At 34.3% G+C, this 27,794-nt stretch overlaps 1 protein-coding gene across 1 annotated transcript in view; it reads right to left on the reverse strand.

The window, feature by feature from the left end:
- Ndg (Nidogen) overlaps window positions 1–27,794 on the reverse strand; it is a 185,222-nt gene that overhangs the window by 100,477 nt on the left and 56,951 nt on the right. The window contains exons 2-5 of the mRNA XM_081758985.1: window positions 27,311–27,447; window positions 22,279–22,420; window positions 11,287–11,495; window positions 8,054–8,148 (exon numbers count right to left, since the gene is read on the reverse strand). Of these exons, the coding sequence (XP_081615111.1) occupies window positions 8,054–8,148; window positions 11,287–11,495; window positions 22,279–22,420; window positions 27,311–27,447 (583 nt within the window). The remainder of the gene's footprint in view (window positions 1–8,053; window positions 8,149–11,286; window positions 11,496–22,278; window positions 22,421–27,310; window positions 27,448–27,794) is intronic.

The following is a 27,794-nucleotide window of genomic DNA, read 5'->3' on the forward strand; positions in this document are numbered from 1 at the left end:
TTGGGAGTACGGCTTCCAGCGGGATGAGTTGAACATTTAGTTTGTTTCCGGGTTCCTGCCCCTTCAGGGCAGGGGTCCTATTGTTAGCTAATCCTTCGATACGTCCCCTCGGGGGCGTTGATTAAACACTTAAGAATGTGATTCAGTGAAACAAGGGCCAGTTGGCCCTGTCCCTTTCTTTCCTTTTCCTTTCGAGCCGATTTAAAAATTTAAAATATGAATGTTTTCTGTGTGTATTTATCAGTACAACATGTATTAATGATAGTGATAATTGGTGTGTATTGGCATGATGTGTCTTGTAGTTTGAGTAGTATGTGTATATTTGTAATGTAGTATCAGTGGTAGTGGTAGTTAAGTGATGAAAGAGTGTGTGATATAAGTAAATATGGACAGTGTAGTATTTACTATGTGATAATTTTTCATTATTCCGTCATTAAGTGAACTCATACACAATATTTAATAGTGAACTTAATATAGTATAATAATTCCGTGTACAAGGTCACATTCCGTTGTTCAAGGGTTGATTATATCGTCGCTAGCCCTAGTGTCAAAAGTCAGTACTAACCGCCATTCTTCCGTCGAGGTGCTTAGTGATTTAGGTTTCATGAAATTGACCTTTCTTTCCGAAATAAAACCTAGAAGGTATAATTCACAGCCCATATGAATGTACAGTTAGGTCAAGTGACCCAAAATTAATATATTCTGAAAGTTTCAACATTCTGCATAGTCTAGAAATCGAGATATTTAAGTAAATAAACAATACGTAAATTTTTAACAGAAGTCGGGCGATATGATGCTAGTTCTTCGCTTTGAAATTATAATAAATGTCCATTTTTTCTTCGTGGCTGCAGAAGCTCATTGTTGCTGCAGAAATTTCGTAAACATTAAATATTATCGCGGATAATTCTATTTTCAGTGAACATACGTAGGATTTTTTTTTCATTCTTAATAAAGCTACCAGGTATTACATAGTATTGTGTGTGGGATGAAAGAGTCTTGGGTTCAAGTGAGGTTGTCGTGCGGTGATCGGAGCGGGAAATGTTTGTAGTGATTATAGATTTTAAAGTATTATGATGAAATATGTAAATAGGCTGGGCGTAGATAGAGGAAACAGGGTGTTTGTGAAATATAGCGTCGTGACAAATGAATATTAATGTGAATATGAATATTAATAAGTATATGAATATTGTAGTAAATGAATATAGAATATAGGACACCCATATAGTTAAATATATAGTAGCCCAGTGAATACTTCGCCGTGTGTTGATATATAGATATTGAATAGATACGTGTAGCTACAAACATCTCAGGTTCTGACCCCTGCACCATAATATCACGCGGACCGGAGGGCGATATATAGTCGGACTATGGTAATACTTTGTAGTTTAATGTGTTATAGTAATAATCAACCATAGTAATACCATTTGATAGAATGGGTAGCATCATATAATCGCAGACTAGACATATTGAATAATAAATTATGAAAAGACAGTAGCAGTTATACAACAGGGCTGTAGTGAATTATATTTTCTGGTCGGTTTTAAATAGAATATCCTGCTCCGTGAGATTTTTTTTTCCTTCACGTTACCTACTCGAGCTAGCTTACAATGTTCATGGAGGCGACAGCTCTGTATCAAAACAATTAGTTATTGAAATTTATTTTCGCGTACCCGGATGTCGACCCCTAGTCCCTTTAAGTATTTTCATTTCTTTTCTTAGTTTAATTAGACGAGGGAAATTAACGACATCCCAGACTGGCGTGTCTGCGCAGGGTAGCTATCGGTGAGGTTTGCCATAGAAATCACCGATCCAAAATTCAGTTTATTTAATTTTTTTTTATTTCGGCAAATCATTAGTTAGGGATATCTTAGATAATACTTCTATTCTAGTTTCATTACTGTCCTCGAACCTTCTTAGTTTTTCTAAGGGGTCGAATATTTTTTTTTTTACTTAGAGATTTCAAAATTGGGGACGCAGTTACCTGGTCCCTTTCCCCCTCTCCTTTTATCCTGCTGGTCTGGGCCGGATACGGGGATCGGATTTCAATCTTACAAGCAAACTCTTGTGGGATTGGGATCTGATGGACACAGAACTTGCATCCTTGGCAGCAGTGCGCCCCTTGAGTCTACGTATTTGAGTAGACCACCCTTTTTGGCATGTTAAGAATATTTTGGCTATGGATTTTGTTGAGAGCGAAATTCGACTTCTAACTTTGTAGCGTTAGTTATTTCTCACTTAAGTCTTTGGCGCCCCTATTCTTCGTCTTCCTTCTTCTCTATCTCTCTCTCTGTCTTCATTTCTTCAAGTTTTTTTTTTTAATTTTTTCAACCTCCTCCCCCCCAAGATTTTGAACTTGTTACTTACGATTTATTTAACGTACAACTCTGATCTGAAATTACCAGCTGAGACGTTGCAAGACACGATTCATGAATGGAGTAGATAATGATTGGGTCCTCCATCACATTTTGACCTATCGCTGAAATGAACAAAGACTTAGTATTTGACGACACTTCGATTACGTTCTTTCACCGTCGTTCCTCTTAAGTTTCTTTTTAATCCATTGGTCACTTTCCTTTCTGTTTTGGTTTTCAATTACCTTGTAGTTAACCTGGGCCCAGAAATTGTATTTTGATTTACCTAGTTATATCTAGAAATGCTCTGTGTTACGTGCCTGCCTCACAAAGTTTTTTTTTCTCCTTCATGATTTAAACACGAATTGATTATATAAAAGTTAAAAATTTATAGACGCGCGGTATCAGATAAAAGTTAATTTGTTTCCAAATGTAAGGTTGGAAGTCATTTGTTTTCCTGGACAATGTTGCAACCTTGTAAAATTTTATTGTTGGGGATGATTAATTTAAATGTGTGCGCATTGATTATAAATATATATATAGAGAGAGAGAGAAATAAATACTTCGAAATGTATGTGTAATTAGTATGTGAATATGATGTTAAAGTAAAAGTATGATATTAAATGTATTATGAATATATGTAAGAGCGCTCGTGTCTGTCCCCCTAGACGTGTATTGGTTGCTATAGTTTACCAGAAGTCTTCCGACGAATTTAAGAATGTAGATTTTGTTAAGAATACCGCCGTGCACTTAAGTAATTTTCCTTTTCTTCTGAATCAATGTAAGTGATAACCTCTGTACTTATATAATGGCATGCATTGAAAAAATATCGGCAGGTCTAAACGTAACCCACATCATAACAAATATTATCCCTGAGCAATTAACCTAAAACCATTGTGGAAAGTGTACCTTGAATCCGTCTCACCTTCATATGTATCCTGTGACTTGACCAGTTTTTTTTTATCCTCAATTTGAACCATCATACTCCGTACACCTGTGGAAGATCATTTTTTTTTTTAAATCCGAACCATGTATAAACATATACGAAAGTGATCCTAATGAAAGGTCTCGTGAAGTGTCCCAGTGTTGGATAAATAACTTGAAATTATTCGATTAATAAGTTTGGAAATAGACCGTCTAAGAGGAGAAACTTCCTCTAGTGAAAGTGATTTTCTCGAAATCCCTAGATGGATATAAACGTAGCAGTGTGCGATTGCAGATACAATCTGTTAAGAGTTATAAACCAAATATAGTCGATGAATGTTTTTTATTCGTAAACCACTAGATATATATATATAGATATATATATATATGTATAGACACAAATTAAGTTAAATGGAGCGAAACGTTTTGGACACTACGACTAGTGCGTGAGTTGTGATTTGGACGCTCGAAATTATTAATATTTTAATATCTCGACGTGAGGTAGAGACTCATATAAGTTCTAATACACCAAAAAGTTTTTTTTTCTTTCCTCTTTGTCCAATTTTTTTTTTTAAAGTGAAATAAGTGTCTTATTTGCGTATGTCGCAAATCATAATTTGGCTTTAGCATGCCTAAGATATGATACATGTAATTATTTTTTTTCTTTCTTTTTCATTTGTCAATATGATTGAATATATATAAAAATTTACTAAAATATAACTCTTTGTATTCTATTGATATATAACCAAGAACTTGTGCTTTTAATATTTTCTTCATAATTATATGTTTGTTTTTTTTTTCACTATGAATGTAATAAACTATTTGTACCCTTGTAGTTAGTTGGTTTCCTTTAAACATATATACACTGTCCTGAGTGAGTGAGCGAGTGAATGCATGATAGATTTAATATAAGCAATTCTAGTGATATCATTTGTCATATTAACATCTGTAATATATGTGTCATGTTTTAATATATGTGTTAAGGTAAATAACCTAGGTCATGAAGGACCGTCACTAACGGTTTAAATCGGCTCGAGGAGTGAAGCAAAAATAGCAGGATAAACCTAAATACGACATCTTTCTTCCAGGAAGTTGAGACTTCGATTGATACGACACATAAATTTATATTGAGTTTATAAGTTTGATTTTTTTTTTTTCCTCTTGGCCAATTCATATGTGTGGTCGATCCTAGAGAACAAAGTTCAGGTGCTGGATAGTTATCAATCACCGGTTGGAATAACATTACAAAGAATTAAATTTCACTTTTCTCATTTCCAGGTCTAGGTCTGGGCAACCCCATGATCGTGGTGCCTGGAGCTAGGTCTGGGTGGTATGAGGGAACATGTGTCTATTCCGAAGCATTCCAAAATTGATTAGTTGTTAATAACATTTAGAATGATTCATCTTTCAACGACTTTCCCGACCTTTTACTATATTTCCGGAATTATCCAGTAATCTGTTTCTCATTAAAATACCCTATTTCTTTTCTTTCTTCTTTACCTACCTCCTTCTTTTACCCTTCTACTTTCTTCTCTTTCTTTCCTATTTCTAAATGAAAGAAAACGGAGTCATGATTGAGAGTAGTCGCTATTGGCACGGTCAATACGTTGTTTCTATGAGTTTTCTTCGGGAGTCCGATATGGAATAATTAACAATAACAAAAGGTTTATTGGAAGTTACTCTATTGGAAAATAATCTGGATTTCAATCAGTAAGTGATCTTTCGTAATCGTCCTCGTTAAAGAGAATTAATTTTAGCGACTCCTCTACAACTATTACATTAGCTCTTTTTATCTTCGTTAATTTACGTTTTCTTTCAATATTGGCTAACTGTGACAGGATCTGTTGCCCTGGAAACGGCGGTTGCTATGGCAACGGACAAAACGTTTTCTTTCAATTTGTGCGTAAAGTTTGTTCTATGTATGATCTCCCACATTTACATGGTATACGATATACATCAGGAGTGCGCAGCTGAGGGTCGGCTTTTACTGGTTTGAGTAACGATCTGATGTTGGTTGGAGGTTTATGAGTAGCTCTTATACCATATCTGGCAAGACAAGTGTTCTGCTGAATTTGTCAGAGGTGCGGCCGATGAAAGACAATATGGTAGTAGAGAGATAATCTCACTCTTAACTTCTGTGATAATTTTGTGTTGGAAAGTAACAACTCTTTTTACGGCCATGTTGATATCTGTAAGGCAGTAACCATTCCCTTGTAGCGTCGAACGAAAATGGTTGAATCCCCTTGTAAACTTTCCTGGTCACTTACGGAGACTACTCTGTATATCGAAGTGTTTAGTACTGTAAGACGTTGTGACTTGTGATGGAAGCTGCTTGCGTTGAGATGAAGATCTATATGTGTCGGCTTCTTATATACTTTATATGAAATACACAAATAAATATACTTACCTCTTTCTCTGAAGTAATAGCTGGCAAATTAACATGTTCTTTGGATTTTTCTTCGCTACTTCTCGATGTCTTCGCTTTTACATTTTCGTCAAAAAACATTCTTGGACATCTTGCAAATTGCGAAGCAACTATTAATTCGTCAACCCACAAAGAAAGTTTAAACACTATTAAGCAAATATTTTCGAAGTGCCGGTTGTACTGAAATGATCAAAGATAGCTGTGACACGTCAGTCGTTCCTCACGTTCACGCTCAAAGTCGTTCCTGACTTTTGTTTTCTACCTCCTCTTGTTAACAAATTTTCTTCAAATATTTTTATCTGAATGAAACCGAAACAACAAAGAAAATGTTTATTTGTGTTTGCTCAATAGTACTAGATCCTGAGTATTTATCGAAATCAATTGCCGCTTTCTTTGATGTCAATTGTGGCTACAAATGAGAAATGCTAATCCAAGGTTCTCTGTTGTAGTAAATAGTATTGGGAACGACCTTGAATGCTTCAAACTAGACCGACGATAGGTCTCATATTTTATTATTTTTGTGGAGGTCAACGATTTCTTGGCGCAAATATATTAATTTAATTTCCTCTTAACCCTTGAACTAAAATAAAGAGCACATTTTTTTGGAACCTTCCGCGATTAGCAAGAAGCAGGTTTCATTCCATATTGCCTCGCTCAAATTGTATCCAATCATATCCAGACTTTGAATTTGGATCAAAGAGGGCGTGAAAACTGTGATCATTGCTGTGCCAAAACAGAATAACTTCAATGTCACCACATGAATATAGACCCTACTCCTCGCCCTTCTCATACTCAACTCTATTTCCTACTGATCTTTAGGAACAAGAGTTTCTAAGAGTTTCCAAAATAAACATTTGGAAACAGCATGACTTTATATAATAATATCAGAGGTCAGCCTTCAGAAGATCGGGACAGCGCATCTGACATCTTGAGGGAAAACTACTGCAGGTTCAGAGTGTTGTATCCATTATAGAAAGGATTCTCGGAAAAAAACGATTCCCACACCCTGAAAATACAAACATTTTAAAAGAATTTAGGCATCATTCGCGACAACAGCCTAACGACGAGCTGTTTAGTGAGATTTTTGTTTTGAAATACAGTACATGAAAAGCAGTTGTTTGTTCCAATGAAATGAGTATATTATGGATCGAATGTAGCGTACACCCGCGTACTTCCTAAATTTTAGGTGGCTATACGATAGTTTCCAAAACTTAGAGGTAAGTATACGCCGTATCCCCGCGTATACCCTCCATTACATCCCTGCTCCTCTATTGATTGCGCATTGTTTGTTTGGGCAATGCTACTATCAATATAAGATGTTCCCTTGTTAGCACGCATAATACCAGACTCGATTCTCTATAGAGGCACAAAATGTTCAGTGTTTGTCCATCATCGCAAGGTAATTGGGGAAGATAGTTGAATGGAACAATAACGAACATAATCTAGAAAGCAAAATTACGAGATGGAAACCATTGTGCTGACCACACATCATTCAACTATAGCCCATTGTGGTTAGCCATAGCTATCTTTTGCTGCAACGCTAAAGTTCAAAATTAGTTTAGTTTAGAAACATAAATACTAAGAAATTGCTTGAGATAATAATTGTTTCTAAGATTATTCTTATAGTGTTCAAGTTCAATATTCGGGCTAAAAACAGTGTTAAAATAATTGACCTATTAAAAAATGCGGAAAAGCTGAACAAACTAATTCGTCTCTGTAATTCATTTCTTATTGTTCTATAGATAACTGTACCAAATTTGTGTCATATTTAATCGTTTGTCCTTAGACTGAATGAAAATGAAAATGAAAGTGCGCGTACTGAACATAAAGATGATAACATAATTGCTGTTAGCAAATACTATAAATTTTAATACCAAAAATAATAAATTACTTTCTCGTATTTTAAGTATTTAGCCTATAAAAGAAGTGTTATGTACATGATATATGTAGTTTATTGGATAATTGACTCTTACAACTTAGGAATGACATTACATTTTAATAGTTGTTGATACATAATATAAAATTAAAAGAAAAATTGTATCTTGCTTTATAAATCAACTTTACAGTAATGTTCGAGAAAAGCACGTAGAAATTATCTCTCTTTCAGAATTTTTAACTCTCTTTCGGAATCTTCGTTTGTACGTAACATTGAAACTAATACAAGCACGTTTCTTTAAAGTTTTCCTTGTAAGCCTAAGAATCAAACTAAACTGACAACTGACAAATAAAGAATTTTGAGAAGAAAGAGGGAAGTTCAAGTTTATTTGTAAAGTCGAGACTCAAAAGTTACCAAACTATTTTATTTTATTCTATTTTAATGTTATGCCATAGTTTACTTTTCTTTATTACTTACTTGCAAGTTCTAAATCAGGTGGCATTATATTTCCTGCCTGTCCAGTTTGACCGATATGAAATAACCATTGCCCTTGAACTCCCGTGTTGGACCACCTAGAATATTCAAATATTTCTGCTTTTAAACAATTCATATCTGTAATATTAATAACTTTCATCATGAATATAACCATTTTCAAATAACAAACAAAATATACTAGTTAAATAAGAAAGTTAACCATACGTACGGTAAATAAAACATATAAGAAAAATACATTAAGTGCGATCTCATCTTTGAGTTTGCAGAACTGAACCAATAGTGAGGAAAATGAGAAAAATTGAAAGGAGTGAGATTTAAAACTTTTCTTTTTTTGTCATTTCCGCTTTTCAAACTTTATTAAAATCATATTACAAGGATCAGTTTTAACTTTATGAATCCCGATCACGGAGAAATTTTTATAGTGCATAGTTTACACATATGCAAATCTTCACAATCAGCGTTAACGTCATCCAACTCAAATAGTATATTGTGGTTGGATATTCAATTAGCTTTGAGCATAGCGTAAACAGATCTTTCGATTGGGATGTGTGCCAGTATCATGTCAACTTGGTATTATAACGTAATCAGTACATTATATACTTATTATTCATCCTTAATTAAAAGTCGATCTTAATCTTAAACATTTTTCGTACACCGAAAAACAATAAGGAAGAGATTTTCAGCATATAGCAGGATGAGTCATTATCATCTGAATATGGACACGAAGATACGAGAAGCATACTCTTGACGTGATGTCATTACGTGGAGGATAGAAGGACCTTGATTAAACTGGGACATTCTGGGAAGATATATTAATTACTGGTGAAAAGGCAATTCTATGAATTACTATAATCAGTAATAGAGTACCATACATGTTTTGGAACTGTGATTTCTTTTATCTCCAGGTAAAGCAAGAACTATTTCTTGTCAAAAATAAAATCACTTTTATTTTTTTCCATGTGTATGTAGATGGCTCACTCAGTCGCTCAGTAACATGTGTAAACTTACAAAGACTTGTGCACCAGGATTTCTAGAAATTAGGCGCAATATAAGGCTATTGAAAGTTTTAATCAGATGATAACCACCCAAATATATTAAATCTAAAATATTCTAAAAACAATCAAAGCATCTGTGAATACTTTATCCAGTTAGCAATACATTTTCTTTATGTCAATTGGATAAACCAAGTACAGGTAATAAGTGATTTAACTGCGAAGATTCTGCTTCAGCCATACCATTTGCAGTATTGCATCATATGGCCCGTTGACCATGGTAAATTCGAGTGTAGAAAGTTTCTGTGGTGACTTCTTCCTTTGAGGCCCAAACCATGTGTTTATTTTGTTTAATGGATAATCCACTCCTGACTGAGGCAAAAATTAAATAATATAATATAAAATAAGCGTCAGTGAAAAGAAAGTCAATTTTAGAATGTTTTATGTTACTATAATTGAAATATTACATTTAATAATAAATATGGTTTTTCAAATTTAGTCTTTCGGTTATGCTTCTGAAATCATATATATTATAGTTGTGCATGCCTATAAGATGTTATTTTTATTATTGTGTGTTTTGTGTGTGAGTGAGAGACAGTACTTGCACCTTTTGTGTTTAGAGAGTCAATAGCACTTAGTAGAAAACTCCTCAACGACCGCCGAAACTAAAGTATTGGTCCTCCGCGATCAGACTCCCATACTCCCTACGAGTGAACTATGATACCAACCTGAATCTACCCTTTGTACCTTGTACAAAATTGATTTTCCCGACCAGGGATTAGCTCCAGCTATCCTACTTCTCTTATAAAAATTAACACTCAAACAGAAACAAACAAATCATTTATATTTCATCTCTTTGCATTGTAAAATTTGGCGTCCTCACAGAGCCAAAAAACCATTTATATTTAATCTCTTTGTCTTATAGTATTGAACTGTAGTTTGAGGTGAAATATTATTTCATACCAATAACAATTATTTATTCTTGTCTCTCTAAATTGTCTGAATTTCCTGGATAATGTTTGATTTTAATATTAAGATGATCTCGATTGTTTTGGTAGAATTTATCTTTCGGATATTTCATAATAAATAACCTAGTGGGAACAATTCGAGTGACCATAGAGCCTGAACTCCCTTTGAAATGATTCTCTTGTAGAAATATTATTTAATTTCAGCCGTGCTGACACGGAAAGTATGTCATGTCATTCCATAATACTGGAAGTACCCAAAGCATAATTCCTTATTGTTATATTAATTATTCAGGAAGATGTGAAAGCTTTCACGTAAGCAGAGTAGAAATGATTGTGTGACTTCAAGCATGTTATGAATGACCACGTTATTGTTAAAACAACATCACTCCGTTTTCTTTCTTACATAGTAAGATAAGTCCAATTCAAATTTTATTACGATACTTTCATTACTGCTTGTTATTATCAAAATTCAGGGTAAAGAACAAGTAAAACATCCTGTATACAATACCCTTACACTTCTAGTTAAAGTTAGATGTTTTCAGTTTCATGATTAAATAATGCACAATAAATCCCGTATATATGTATGTATTTAAATGTGATCTAAGCACATAATATACAACCGGCTTTGATGGGCATCTGTACTAAATCATCCAGGGCCAATATATATATTATACATTGCGGCAATTAGGAAATGGGATATATAAGTTAATTTGAGCGCGGAACACTTCCTATTGCTGAATCTTACATGTGTTCTTGAGAACAAGTGCTGAAATATCCAGGTCTATAGACTGGTGCTGCGATACCTTGTCACCGTTTCAAGATTGGAACAAAAAGTGAATACCAAGTTATTTGCTTACTTAGGAGAAACTTCAACGAAAACTGAAATGCGGAAAAAGTTTATGGGGTCAATTGCCTTTCCCGTTTTCGTGCTTTTGAATGACATAAAATGTTTTTAGTTGGCACGGCGTACATCTTCCTCCTTTTTAAATCTTCCGTTATTGTTTGGTGAATAGTTTCCTTATTCACCTCCAGGAGGTCTGATATTATCCTGAGACTTGCTTTTCGGTCATTCAAAATGACATTCCGAACTTTCTAATAATCATTTCAGATTTTCCGACAGACCTGGCCGCTCGTCATCTTCCACAGACTCCCTGCCAACAATGAAAAAATTCAAAGCAAAAAGATCAGGTTCATTTCCAAATTGCCACATTGTGTATGTATGCAATAAATAATGAATATAAAGTTCTTTTCTTACTTATCCAGGTTCTGTACTTGATCGGTACCAGATCCTCTCAATGTGTAAAGACGTCCGTCTCCAGACATAAAACCTGCCTGTGCTCTGGCATCGGGTAGGCTTGATGTTTTCCCTTCGCCTTGTATCCATTCAACACCTTGATCAGCATATAAAATTTCTACATACGAATCCTCCCCATTCGTTGAGATCACCACTTGAAAATTATTCACCTACGAAACATGAAATTAGGTATTATACAGATTTAAAACTGAAATTTGCAATATATGTTATTCTTTATAGCTGACAAACGTGGAAACTGAACGGTAATATAATTTTGATCAAATAACAGTTACTATAGGAAAGGTGCCGAATATCTGATACTGTCTGAAAAAAAAAAACGAATAAAATCTTTACCAACAGATATTTCATTGATATAGCCCTTTCTAAATATTCCGTTATCTTTGTTGATTATAATTTGAAAGTTTCGAAGCAATAGAAATATAAAAAGTGGCATTTGTCTCAGTTCGAAAAAAGGTTGCTCAATATCGGATAGTAAGGGGTCTTAATATCGGACGGAAATTAAATGAGAAGAATGTAAGGAAAACTACAATTGGAGAAGACTGTGCATTATGTTAATTATATTACATGGTGTAAACATAGGCTATACAAAACGTAAAGTTATAAAACATTTAGATTTAAGTAAACGTTGTTCTACAAAATAGGCTACTTTCTAAATATATTCATATGCAAATCTATCTTTACTAAACATTGTTTGACAAAGTCGTAAACGTTTTCAACATGTAGATTTACTTTTAACTAAACATTGTTCAACAAAAAAGACTACTTTCTAATAAGGTAACTAAACATTGTTCTACTCATCTGTAATAGGATCTACCAAGAACTTAAATTACTGGCAAAAATCACAAAGGATTTCCACGTTTATGGGTCAGTGCCTGTGCATAGCTCGTGTGACCACTTAAGACATTGGATACATCGTATCCACATCGTTCACCACCTTTGTCAAGTTTATATGGCTTTGAAAAAAAAACACACACACACATTCGTCATCCGCACTATCTTCCGCATCGGTTGAGAAAAGAAAACTTAATGAATCGTCTAAAGAAGATGTTTCATCTATGATTTTTTTTTGGGGGGGGGTGAGGACGCTTGCTCATAGGATGTGCGTTGTAGCAACAAACTGGAGCACAGCCTCAAGATCCCACTTCTTCCCTTTGAGCGATTTCTGTCATCTGTAATAATCGAAGAATGACATCAGCAATAGCGTTTCCTAGTATCTGACATCCGATATTTGAAACCTCTGTACTATCTAATATTTGGTAACGTGGGTCGTGTGGCAACTTTTAACTATATACGTCACGTAAACAGAAAAGAACCATCAAAACATCATGTAATTTAAAATTACTCTTCTTAGCCTACATTATAATTATAGTATGAATATGATTAGGTTACCTTTATCAATTGTAGTACAGTGAAAACTCTGAATAACGGACACCAATAGGACATGAATTTTTGTCCGTTATTGAGAGGTGTCCGTTACAGAGAGGTTACAGAAATTTAATTTCTCACAATGTTAGTTATATGCAGTAATATACAGTAAATACATTATGTATGAGTGTAAATACGTACAAGTCAATATGAAAATACTCTATTTAGTACGTATTTGAATTATTGGGAGGGATGAAGGAGAAATTCATTTCTGTTAAATAATATTATTACTGGGGGATGTGTTAATATATTCGTTCTTTGGCGAAATGGATGAAAAGACAAGTTATTGGGAGTGCATATGTTTATTGATCCAGTGAAGCCGGGAAAACGCCAACCCAGACTTGTTCCAGTATCATAAGTAAAATAAATATGTTGCTTTAAAAAAAAAAATCGTTGAAAATGTTATTGTAAAACAAACAATGTTTTGTTATCTATGAAATTGTCGGGAAAGATGCAAGGCCCAGAGGAGAAAGGACTAAATTTGTTAGGGGCGGGAAGATCTTTCGTAAGGAATTCTTGATCATACGACTGACCCTGCACGAGTGTTATTGCTTATTGAAGGTTTTCTAGGATTTCCACCAGAAAGCAGTTTATTGCGGGCAGAGAAAAGAAGAATTTCAAGTTCAGTTTGAAGCTGTTCTGTTTGATGGTTCACCAGGTCTACTGTAGACTCATGATACGGACTACCCTTGTGGGGAAAAGACTTTTCTGTCTACCGTAATTTATCGCAGAATCGAGAATAATTCTTGTCCGTTATGAAGAGGTTATTGAAACGTTTGGGGAAAAAAGGACTGTCCGCGTCCGTATCTGAGAGTGTCCGTAAAAGGGAGGGTTTTGTTCCGTAAGAGAACATATATTTTTTCCGGGACAAAAGGAATCTATCCGTATTATAGAGGTGTCCGTTATTGAGAGGTGTCCGTTAAGGGAGGTTTCACTGTATTAGAAATATTTCACAAGGCCAAATCACAAAACATTTCACCACATAAATAAGCATGTTGCGAGAGATATCGTAACTCAGGCACCTAATAGCCCACCGATTGGTGTGCAGTTACGATAACGGCCGCTAGGCTCCAGCACCTTACACGGAATATTTCTCAGTATCCGATATTGGGAAGCCATCCGATATTCGGCATCTTGACCCTATTATTATTATTATTATTATTATTATTATTATTATTATTATTATTATTATTATTATTATTATTATTATTATTATTTACTTGCTTCCCAACAAGTGACGTCGTAAATATACTTTAGGAAGTTGTAAGGATCGTTCATTACGGTTAATTTTGTTCTAGCTTTATCACTCGACGTGCGCACCCCTATAGGAATAGGCGAGACAAAGATATCCTCTTTTGTTAAATGATATTCGTATTTATTTAGAATGGCTATGACCTCATACCTAGTAAGAGTGGGATTCAGATCTATTTGATACTTCGTCGAAGTACTTTCACTGTGTAGCTTGGATGATGAAAGCTACTAATCTCTTTTGCGGAATTATCACCCAGCTAAAGTAAAAAATAATATAGTAATAAAGTCACTGATATTTGATAAACAAATTAACGAAATGAAATTTTGTTTTATGCACTTTTGGTAACATGTAAAGTTGCATGTTTCTTTATCTGAGGATGGAGTAAATCTACTTTCTTTTTAAGTTTAACATTTCACGATTTTGGATCGAAGCTAAGATAAACGGTGGTGATAAGATGGATGATGATAGTGGAATGACGAAATTGGGAGGAAGCGGGTGAACTCCGACAAAAAACATACACAAGGCGTCTGTCCACCACCAGGCCTATTTAAAACTAGCAACCCACACAGTCCCGCGCAAGCGCGAGAAAATATGTTCATTTGTTTAATTTGCTCTAATTACAGTAGTTACTAATTAGCTAGCTTATCTGATTATTTTTAAAAAGTAATCCTCTCCCACCCCACCCAAGGGTGAGGATGAACTTGAACATCATGAAAATTGATACCATTAAACTCAGCGACTTCGAAAACTATGAATTCAACACTAATATATGTGTCGTTTTCAATTACTTTTAAAATCTCGCCCCTTTTCTGGGGAGTAGAGTATGAAGTTGAAATGAATTAAAACTGTCACTATTCGTCTCAGCGACCCTAAAAACTGTGAATTCAACTCTAATATTGGTTGTTTTCAGGGGATTGCAAATTTTGTGCGGGGAGCGGCAAATTATTTAGAGCACAGGGGGGGGGGTACAATAGATAAATACGGGCCTGTCCACCACAAAGCACTTGGTAGAAGGCAGGACGCCATTATGGATCTGATCTGATAAGGACGTGATTAATGGTACGAGGAAAAGTCTACATTTTTTTAAACTGGTCTACAAAAACTGGAGCGCCGTGCCAGAAAGTGTATTGAACTTCGGAGGGAATATGTAGAATGACTATAAAATTTCATCATTCCACGTGCACTATTTTTCGATTGGACTACAAACTTTTCAGCAGTTCCTCGTATGGCGTAACTTTCTTTATCTGTTCCACGCACCTTTGCATCACACTGTATTCTGTAAATGCATTCAAAACTTGAGGTCACTTGGCTCACTATTTAATGCTATACAATTGAGCTAATTTTTCTCATTGGCTACATTGGTCTGATATGGAACCATTTCAGAGGGTGAGACTAAAAACAACTCTGAAATCTAAAAATAAGGACCACCCTATAGTATATAAATAATCTGACTTTCCGTGAATAGTTATTTATTAAAATACTTATAAATGTTTCATATTTTTTCTATACTGTCATGCAATAAGTTCGTAACACCCGTAATAACCAGTGCGCCATTACGGTATATTACTCTAAAGTGAAAAAAAAAAAAAAAATTCCTCATCATGAACTCTATTTGCCTCATATATTATACAAGAAAAGAAGTACATTAATTAATCACGTGTAACACTATAAGCTTTTAAAAGCTTATTTACCCGATGTATTTCAGTTCATAAAGGCACAAGAAACATAGAAATTAAATCTATAATCACCTGCAGACGTGAAAATGAAAACAATATATTAAACTAAAAAAAAATCTTGTTAAATGAACTTACTGTAGCCCAAAGAATTTCTAGAAGATAAATTACACAAGCAAGTAGAGCAAATATAAAATAGGTAACCTTAACAATGTAACTGTGGGTAAGTCTGTAAAACCACCTAAACAGCATATAAGTCTATGTAAATTTACTTAATCTGAACTGAACCATTCAGCACCAGATGTTTCGTATATGGAGTAAATGCACATATTATAAAATTCAAGCATAGCTGGAATAGTAATCAGGTCCGTAGCAACCTGCACTCGAAGCCATATTTTTGTCGTTAAACTTTCCAATAATCCCATGCATACTTCCATCATATTTCAGAGTGACAAATCAAGAATATTGAGAAAATCAGTGATATATGGATAGTGCATCGTAGTTATAGCGGTATTGAAAATTTTAAACAATGTGCACACAAAGTCAATATCGTATAAAACCATTATAAAAATAAAGGGTACGGGCCATCGTACTAAACTTTCTCGCTCTCACTTTTAAATTAAATCATATTGCGCTGTAGTTATTACAGAACTGTTAATTTACTAAATATGAGTTAAATTATAATAGATGCTTTCGAAAACTGTATCGAAGAACACCCCTGAGAGCAAACTGCAATTGTGTTTTTTTTTTTTCATAATAAATTATTCATGTCATATTGTAGGGTTATTTGACAAATATTTATTTCATGAAACATGAACAAAATTATCTAGGTCTTCTCGAGAAAATTATCCGTAAAGAATACTCACAAGAGTAAACTACCACTTGTGGACTTCTTCATGCAAAATGATTTATGTATACAATAATATAGGGTTAATAATGAAATATTGATTTATGGAGAATGAACAAAATTGTTGGAGTCGTTTTCGAGAACTCTATATGTTTTCGAACACATTTTTACACTTCAGTAAACTATCCTTATTTTGGGAGTAGGAAGAATATTCGCAAAATCCCTTGGAGAATCGTATAAAAACCTGAAGTTTGAAATTTGGTCTCGATACATTGAATGGTATGACCTCTAGACGAGTACATTAGGACGAACAGATGGACAGACATCGAACAATTACTTTTTCGGAATGTAGGAGCTATGAAACGTGTAAATCCGTTGAAATCTTGAATAAGATTTTTCCATGATCCAATATCAGTCAAATTAAAAGTTTAGGTACGTTGCATATAGTTGAATGTTCATTTTTCTTGTCCTGAACAATTCATGTCAGCTGAATTTTGAAAATGTTAGTGACAATTTTCTTTCTTTCTTTTTCTTTTCTCTTTTGACAGAACTGAGTTGTACCGTGTTAAACTACATGAAATGTAGGATTATTTACTCAATTATATCCCATATATTTAAGTTGCATTGCGCTGTTTACCAATATGTAACTTTCTCAAGTGACTGAAATGGAAAGCAATTCATATGTAGGATTATTATTGATATCATCATAAATCGAGATTGTTATCTAATTTTGGTTTTAAAATAAGAAGTTATGGTTTTGTGAAATGGAAAACAGAGAATTTCTAATTTAAGGTCAAATACATTCAGGCTCATATTTATATATTGTGCGCCCTTGTGCAGTAAATAATTTGGCGCCTCCCGCACAAACTTATATCTTAAACAAGGAAACAAGCCGTGATTTGGCAAATATACTAGCTCTTGTTGAGTAATAGTTACAAGAGCTAGTATATTACAAGTTACAAAAGTTAAAACGTAATTTTAAATGGCCTAATTCTCTCAATCATGATTATGATGTGGTGTTCTGCCCGAAGGTAGGTGACCATTGGTGGACGTCACTGTGAAACACCAATAGCTATTGGTGATAGCTGTCAAGAAAAGTAATTGTTTACGTTATTCACTGTCAGTAATGGTTTTCAGCATTTATATTAACGCAATAAGCTATCTATCTGTCTGTAGCGCTTTTCAACTCGAGAGCCATAATAGATAGAAACATGAAATTTTAATATGTTCAAAGCTCTCAGAGAAATGATCCAAATGACCTATTTCAAGTATCTAGGTCACACATGAGCTGAGATATGGAGGTGCAAAGTCCTCATAAGAATAACATGGGGGCATTTTAAAAATAACCGAAAACGACCAATATTAGAGTTGAATTCATAGTTATTGGGATTTCTGAGATGAATAGTGACAGTTTTAATCCAATTCAATTTCAAGGTCATACTCCATTCTCCAGGAAGGTGAGCGAGATTTTAAAAGAAATCGAAAACGACAGATATTAGTGTTGAATTCATAGTCTTCGAGGTCGCTGAGTTTAACGGTATCAGTTTTCATGATGTTCAAGTTCATCCTCATCCCTTGGCAGTGGCGGGTCCAAAAATTATTTTTGCGGGGGGCTGGAACAAAATAATTTAGAAAAACAGTGGAACTCATTTTTGCTGCTGAAATTTGATAATAATATATAATACACTTTCATATAGTTGAAAACAGTGGCGTTACCTGATATTCTACCTTATCTATTTGAAAGGTTTATTTTATTAATATTGTTACGTTGTTCAATGTATCTTATTGTAATATTCTTTCTGTATTGTTAATGAGCTAAAATAAAAAAAATAGCATGAAATATTTCGTAACAAAGAATACATATCACAAACTTCACGATAAAACAGAACTGAAAAAATACAAAATTTATATATCTATGCTTCAATCATACAGAAATTGCAGTCTTCTGGAATGTTTCTGGGCAAAGAGATCCACTTACGTCAGACACATTAATTAGAATATCTTTGTGAATATTCATTAGGGCTAAGTCTGTCTTGACCCATCGTTGTTCTCAGATAGGATTTTACCAATTTTAAAGTAGAAAAACTTTCTGCAGAACATGTTACTGGCAATACAGATAGAAGATGTAGCAGTTGTTTTACATTTGAAAAAAAAAAATCACAAGATGGATCTTGATAAGCATCCACGGCATTCTTAGGCACACTTAATTTCGCATTCCAATGTTCCCGACACAAAATCACTTTCACTTTTGAGTTCAATTTCACTTCCACATAGAGTTTCACGGTAAATTTGTGAGATTTTACAACGCCTTCTTCATGCAATTGTGCCGTAAATGCTGGAATCAAACTGAACAAACGCATCACTTTTGAGTTTGTTAAAGCAAATCTTGAGGTCAATTCACTTGTGACGCGATCCAAAAAAGGAATATACACATTTATGTTGAAATATTGATGTGGGGTATGTGCTTCTACATTTGAGCGGTGAGTTTGGCTACAGTCCTGGGAAATGTGATATCGACATCATGGGAAATAGCAACCTCTTCGGCCTTATTAAAGATTTTGCTGTAATGATCACTGCTAACACAATACTGATTGAGTAACTGTATTACATTGTCAACCATGGTATAACATTAATGAAGCTCCTCCACGGTAGGATTTTGAAGTTGACGAGACAAAGTAACAGTCAGTCCAACAATTGTACTTACGATATGGAGAGTAATGATAAAGTCAAACTCTAAAACAGCAAAAAGAAGAGCAGCAGATTTTGGTGATGGAAATTCTTCATCAACAGACTTCATGGGAGTTTCCGATATCAGGATATGGGCATGCCTAGTACAGAACGAAAGCCCGCAGAATCACCCGGTGTTCTTCGAGAGAGTACAAAATTTCTTCAGTTAGCATCACCAAACAAAAGTTCTCCACTGTTACTCTGTGGGTGTCTGTGTACAACTTAGTTCGCGATTTGGCTGTTAAGGCCATTGGCACTCGTAATTGAAAAGACCAGCAGTTAATACTTAAAGCCAAACAGAAGAGGAAGATCATCCATTTCCATAATTCCGATGAAAACGTATTTATCACTTCAGCAAAATGCTGAGCATTTTTAGTATGACTGACCTCAAATCCCTCTTGCTCTGATTTTTTTTGGGGGGGCTTCAGTCCCAAAGCCCCCTTTAAATCCGCTACTGCCTCTTGGGATGGATTGGGAGAGAATGAATTTTTAAAAATAATCAGATAAGCTAGCTAATTAGTAACTACTGTAATTAGAGCGAATGAAACACATTAATATATTTTCTCGCGCTTGCGCAGGACTCTGCGGGTTGCTAGTTTTAAATATTATTTTATTGTGAATCTTAAAAAAAAAATTGCCCCTAAATTCCGCTCCCCTGTGCTCGAGCACAGAATAGCACTTACCTAAATACGGGCCTGAATATAGTCAGTGACGAAGCGTACTATGAGGCTCTGAGGCCGGCCCTACCCTGTTTTCTACTGTATATCTGCTTTATCCTTAGTTTCTTATAAAATAAAATCAATACTTCAACATTTCGTTTTTTTCGGTCTCAAAACAGTAGATTGGAAACACTTGGATACCCTTCCATCTGAACCTCACCAGATCGCTAGACAGTCTTGCGCTCTATGCTGCTCAGGAAGCGAAGCTGTTATCGCTGGGGATTGCACGTATTGTTGGGAAGATGCGAAGGCTCGCCTCTGGGAGTTTAGTTTCAGCATTGAAAGCATCTTTCAATGCTAATATGTTATAAAATTATTTCCATAATACAGAGTAAGAAGTTTATGTGTAAAATCATGTACTTCTATTAGTGATATTTTGTTTAATTTAGGTATACACTCTCAGGAGTTATTCAGTAGCTGTTTTTTTTTTTTTTTTTTTTTTTTTACATGGGGCCTGGACCATAATAGCTTGTAGAAAATAAGTCTGATACATTAAACATATATATAAATTTATCAAACACTATCCTACAGGATAAAATAATTATATTTGTGTGTAATTTTAGTGGAGCTTTCCATTTCATAGAATCAGTGGGGTATTTACGATTTTGTTTCGAAGGGCTTTGCTGTTTTCGGGAGAGGCTTTGCTAATTTTATTCCCGAAAATATGAAAATTCTGCAATATATATAAAACAATAAATAGTTTCGGTGAGTGCTTAAGCCCGGAAGCCACCCCTTAAATATGTCTCTGCATAGGATACAATAATTAATATCTTGATTCAAATGGAGTTCCTTTTGAGAATTAACATTTCTAGTGAAGTCATTATCGCGTGAAGTCTTAATTAAATGGAGTATTGTACTTACTTTAAAGTGAGAGATGCAAGTAACAAACGCTTATCCAAGAAATTTGACAACAAACTATAAGAATGTACTTTCTTCTTCTCTCCCTCAATTTTCAAATATGCAGGAAATGAAAATAATAAATAAGGAGGAAATTCCCCTCATCCCCCTGCAATCCCAGATGGAAGAAAATTTGAACTGCACTTCAAAATATTTGTAGTAGTGGAGCTAAATAGGAATATTCCATTAATACATATTGCGTGTTTCTCTCATGTAAATATTTATATAATAATAATAATAATAATAATAATAATAATAATAATAATAATAATAATAATAATAATAATAATAATAATAATAATAATAATAATAATAATAATAGACTACTTTCCGTCTACTTTTGCATATATAAACATTTTTCTTTCTTGTTAAATTAAAAAAAAAAACTACTGTGTACACATGCACATAAATTTAACTCTAAACAATGTTAGAAATACAGCTAAGAATAAATAGATTTCGTAGTTTTTTTTGGGGGGGGGGGTTAACTCAATAAGAGAAATTGAATTCAGACTGTAATTTTAAATATTTTATGATACATTAAATGTTATTGGTGTTATTAGTTTTCGGGCCTACCCTACTTGTGGGATTACGCTTCGCCACTGGATATAGTTTACATGTATTTTCAAAATGTTTTTTCTAATATTAATAAATTCCACAGCTGTTAACTTTTAACGATGTTTAACCCACAAAACAGTCTTAAAAAATGTCGAGAAATCTGAATAATGTGAGAAAGTCGGAACAGGGGATAGGCCAATCACAGAGGACTTACTGACGTCGAAGGCCGTATAAGACAATGTGTAACATTTTCATAACAATCAAATGGCCATATTTAAAGAAGAAACTCATTCAACGTACACTAACATCACAGGAACACAAAAGCTATTATAACGGTAACCAAAATATTAACTTACAAAAGAAAAGCAGAAATAAAATTTATTTATTAGCCATTTTAGTGGGAAACTTGATCTTTCATATCTTCTGAACCAGTCTCTCAATGTTTGGAAGTACATTGAATGTCCCAACACGAAGGCTACTTTAAGTGGATATCACTTATTCAGAAAAAAAAATCCCATTCAGTTTACGATATTGCGTAAGAAATACATTTTTAATAAGAGACCAAACGGATCGGATGAAAGGATTCGGTATGCCGATATCGACTGTTGCACATAGCTGTTCTAAACAAAATTACATGTAAAGTGTAAGCCTTACGTTTTATTAGTTAAAATTGGGCGCCAAACTCCACACAGAGAACTGAGAGGTTGAAACATGGTTACATATGAAGATTAAATTAATTTTTAATAGTTTAAATTATATATATTAATTTTTCTTTCCCTCTTACTAAAAGAAATTTTGCGAAGTCACTACATACATAAATTTTTCAACAAAATTTACCTTGTCTGTACCTTGATTATAATAGCCTACATCTTCCCACGTGACTATAAATAGGCTTGTGGCTTCAAATGAAGCACCCAGCGAAAACGAATTTTGAATGGTTTGAGTTGCCCGTTGTAACAAGGCTTCATCTTGGGTCTCCCTATCAAAAGAAAAGAAAAAAATATATTATTCAGTTACCTTTAATTATAAATTGCTGTAACTATTTAATTTAAATATAAACAAAGCTGTTAAAAAGAAAGGTATTGAAATATCAGTGTAATTATTTGTAAAACATTTTTGATAAAGATGGAATTTGCAGAACTCCAAAGTAACAACTTCAAATACTATATTCTGTCTATAGGGAGGATATATATATATATATATATATATATATATATATATATATATATATATATATATATATATATATATATATATATATATATATTTAAAAAAAGACCTAGTTGCAATTATATGCTTCTTCAAAATTCACGTAAATATAAATAAGGATATCGTCATTCAGAAGCAGCATGTAGACCAATGGTCAAGAGAGAATATTAAGTATGGAAGAGGCACATTACGTATCATACACTCAAATCATCCAATATATGATAAGAACAAGGAACAAGATGGGACTAGAGAGCTCACCTCTGATACTAAGGGTCTTTGATTCAATCCCAATCCACATAAGCTTTTGGTGGAAAGAAGTATTGCAAACATTTACAAGTATGTTTCACATTATTATTTTATGACTTCTTTTAATCTATTTTTACAAAAGGGACGAGAATGGGTCTCGGGCGATATAGTTCTTTTCAAACAAGCCACGAAAATGTCCCAATGAATTGACTTTGGTCTTAAGCAAGGCACTAATTCAAACTTAAACCTACGAGGTTGAGATAAAATCGAGAAACTTAACCCAGAGTAACCAGCACATGAGATTTAACTGAGAACTCAGATTTTTCCACGACGCGACGCCTGAAGTAAGAACATCGACCTACTTAACAATCGTAATGTGCAGTTAATGTGAGTAAAGGTAAAGTTATATCCTTCATTCGGCAGGCTATGAAGCTCTCGGGTAGTATGGAAGTAAAGATTCACTCTTACTCATCTTCGGTGTTCACATCAGCACCATGTCCGCACAATGCTGCGGCTGTGATGTAATCAGCACCATGTTTCGACCATGATATAATCAGCACCATGCTTCGGCCATGATGTAATCAGCATCATGTTTCGGTCATAAGGTAATCAGTAGCATGCTTCGGCCGTGAGGTAATCAGCACCATGTTTCAGCTGTGATATAATCCGCACATGTTTCGACCATGATGTAATGCGCACCATACTTCGGCCACCAGTACCCACTAGGAATCAGCACCATGGTTCAGCCACTAATATCCACTAGGATTCATCAGATATCCGTTTTATAGAGGCTGTGTGAACCCCTGAGCTGCACTTGAATAAGGATAGAACAATAAATAATCGCACTCCCATAGGTTGGTAGGTAGACATATTTCCCGATTATGACATTGCGATTCTAGGTAATGCGATTATATGAATTTAAATTTAAAACAAATAGTTGAATTGACGTTTCAGATTTATAAACAAGTTACGTGAAAAGTATAAACCATTTCATACATAAATTAGTAATAATATAATTGAATATTTTGAGGTGCACAGTTCCGGAAAAGCAGTTAAATCTATTAAAGAATTGCTTTAGTTTAGTGTCCTTGAACAGTTTTGCTTATTAAGTACAGGACCGAAAGGAGAGTATTCAGGGAGTATTTGACCATGCAATACAATTGTATTGTATTTATAGATTCCATTTTTGTCCGAATACTTTATTACCTGAATTTAAAAGCCGATCGAACGCTGTGAACAATGCAAATTTAAGGTTACAGGGGATTCAGAAAATGTGTATATTTCTGTAAGGCAGGATGAAAGATCATTAAAATTTACCAACGAAAAAAAGAGAAAGAAACAACAAGATTAGGAGCAATTCCAGGGAAACGGATATAACACAGGATTGTAAAGAGTGGCTCACTAAGCACTGCATTAATCTAAAATAGCATAATCAGAGTCTTGGGCAGCTTGCTTGAGGCTTTGGTCTTGATTCCTACGAGGGTTTTTTTTTTTTTTTTTTTTTTGTCGACTCATGCTAATCTGGATTGATAAAATGAACGATTATAATGAAGCAATATCCAAAACAAGAAATCACGGAACAATAAAACAGTCGTGAAATACGAACGAATGAAGCAAAGAACCATGCCTCTTTCACCAGTATTCCCAGAAAACTGTTTTACAACTTTCAGTTATTGTTTCAGACCATAAATATCAATTTTTTTATCCCTTTAATTGATAAGCATTGATAAATGATCATAAAAATATTTTAGTTTATGGTTGAAACACGTCTTCTTGACAATGATTTCGTAATTTTCAGTGTATTTTTGTGTTTTGGATACAAATTACAGGATGTTTATTTCCAAGCAATATTGCTTTAAAATAACTGATCATTTGTTTGTAGTGGCTAATTGCTCGTAGTAGATAAATTATTCTACGTATATTGAGGTCTATTTCTCAGAAGGAGTAATTAGCAGCAGTTTCGTTGAAATATCTTCTTATAAACTAAGAAAGCACAAATAGAACAAACTTCCGCGGAACTTGGAGATAAAGCTTCTTCAGTACTGAATTTGACTGTTTCCTGTTGTCGAAGATTACAGATAGTGTAAGTTGATAGATAATAGTCATACTTCGTAGGAGAGTCTCCTTTCATAGTTTGACACAGATATTACAGGTGGCAGTAGTAACGCTATATCTGAGTACATGTTCACGTGCGGAAAAGGCTGCCTGCTTTGCTAGCAGTTCTGGTAAGTAGTGTTGGAGTAGCTATAGTATAAAGGGCAAACGGTAAATTTCTAGGGACTTTAGAAGAGAAGAGGTTCCAGACATAATTTGTGTTCAGTACTTGTTTCCCATCTTCGTAATTCTTGTCGTTACCAAGAGGTAGAATTGTTGCCCAGAGTGATGTACGTGAACTCACGTGTGCACAGTCTGCCGTTAAATGTGTATGTGATTTTCGTTCCCCCTATGATGATCACAGCGGATAGTTCATATGATAGTCAGGGTGATCATCATGGGGCGGCGTTTTTAAATGTGTTTTTAAATGTTAATGACGAACACCCCAATGCATTTCAAGAATTAGGGTCGATCTGTAGTTCAACCATGAAAATAAACGAAAGCACATGCTATGTTACTAAACAACAGTAGTCCCAATTACAGTTTCAAGTAAATAGCAGTAATCCCAAATAGATGTTCCCTCCACTAATACGGACAGCGTTCAACAAAGAACTCCACAAAGCGGTGATTATTCTAATTGTATTACTCGTACCACTAGTAAGAAATTTCCTAACAGAAAAAAAATAAAGTTGTCATAAGATGATTTTGGTTGCTGCGTGTGTTGCGGAAAGAATTATTCCGAGAAAGGCGTTATGGATACAGTTGATTTGAATTCAATGTGTTTTGTGTACGATATGGGCACATCAAACATGTAGCCTATATACAGTCGTATGGTGTTCTAACTGAAACAAAATTTATTTTCACCAAATGTTTTGATATGGGATCAGGCCCGTAGCCAGCCCAAAAATTTTGGGGGGCCCGGCTGAAGTTAAGGGGGGCCAATCTAACCATATTACCATATTATAGTTCATTTGCAAGCCTACCGTGAAAATTGTAGGGGGCCAGCCAAAATTTAGGGGGGGGCGGCCCCCTAGACCCCCCTCGATACGGGCCTGTGTGGGATAGGTTATAGACCGTCGTATTAAAAGTTCAGTAGCATGAAAATAATATATGTGCAATGTAGATTTTTTTTATGTGTGTGTTCAACACAAATAATCTTTAAACTGTAGACTAGTAATAGGAGAAAGATCATCTATGGTATAGGTATACGAACACTAGAACTCTTAACGTTACAGTTTAACTAAAGAAAAGCTTTTTAACGTTTTCATTATGATTCTCATGAAAGTCTTCACTTATGCATTTCTAACAGCACTTAGTGTTGCCTACAAGACGAGACGAGATGAGAAATAAGATAAAAATCGAGACGAGAATTGTCATGTTTCTTGTCTCATCTCGAATTTAGAGATGAAATTATCGTCTCGTTTTCGAGCAGAGATGAGAAATTTCTCGTCCCATGGGCAACTCTAACAGAACTGGTTTCCTGATTGTGGCTAAACAGTTTAACATTTTCTTTACATGTAGCTTACTAACATAGTTCGAAATATCCTAAATATCACTGTATTACTAATACATTAAATATGATGGACTGTTGCCTAACTACTTAACATTCTTTTAAAGCAAATTGCATTCTCCTTTTAATGGCCATCTTGAGCAACGAGTGTGGATATCATTACGTATAGGTTTCCTATGATAGTCACTTTGAACATTAACTCATTTCCGTCATGTTCTTCACAAGTAATAAAAAACAGTACATGATTCAACAATGATAAGGGAATGGGTCAGTGTTTAAACGCACATCACATGATTTTTTTTTTATATATTTTGAAGGAATAAGCAAAAGTTGTTAGGGGCGGCCACTATAGCTAAACTAATACTGTAGCTAAACATATGATCTGCAAATAAAACGAATCATGTCAATTTAAACGATAACTGAAATTATCATTCATCCATAATAGAAAGCGATATTGGTTTTTAGCAACGCCAAAGGTCAATTTGACTACCGCACAGAATGCTCAAAAATGAAGAAGGGTAGTTGGCAAGGCTGTGCTAGCATGATCTACAGAGTATTCATGAATTCCACTTCACCATCATTGTAAAATAGAAGGTCTGTAGAAGCTAACGCTGAATTAATGTTTGTCAATGTATATAAAAAGAAAATTAATGCTAAAAACTAGTATTAATGGTAATAATAACAACAACAATAACAACAACAACAAAATATTCCCATAAGTTCTAACCCTGAATATTCTTTGATATGTCGAATTATTATTTATGGAAGCTACTTATTCCTAAATATAGTATATTAATTTTTAATACTTACTGATAATAGACAGTTCCCGTTCCTCTGGTATCAACATCTGTATATAATGGCGCAATTACTGGGTACTCAAGTGGAAACTGAATGTTGAAGAAATTTGGTATCTCCGTAAGAAAGGATAATAGACCATTAGAATTTACCTACGAAAAGACAAAGGAATAAAATAAGATTATGAACAATTTCTGGAAAACGAATATAACACAGAATGGTAAATAATGACTCACCAAACATTTAATTCACCTAAAGTAATATAGCCTACTGAGAATCTTGGGCTGTTTGTTTCAGGCCTCAGTTTTGATTCCTAGCGAATAGGAATATCTTTTCTCATGTTGACCTAGAATCGTGATGCAATTAGTCACCTACTTAAATTGAGAGATAGTGAGCTACGATCTAGATAGCCCATACGTTATTTGTCATTTCAAATTTCACTGAAAGGAAAAGCAAAACTTCCTGTGAGTATTATGCACAGTATGTCTTTTTTCTTATT

The sequence above is a fragment of the Thermobia domestica genome, chromosome 5 (assembly GCF_964235325.1).
Source record: "Thermobia domestica chromosome 5, izTheDome1.hap1.1, whole genome shotgun sequence".
NCBI lineage: Eukaryota > Metazoa > Arthropoda > Insecta > Zygentoma > Lepismatidae > Thermobia > Thermobia domestica.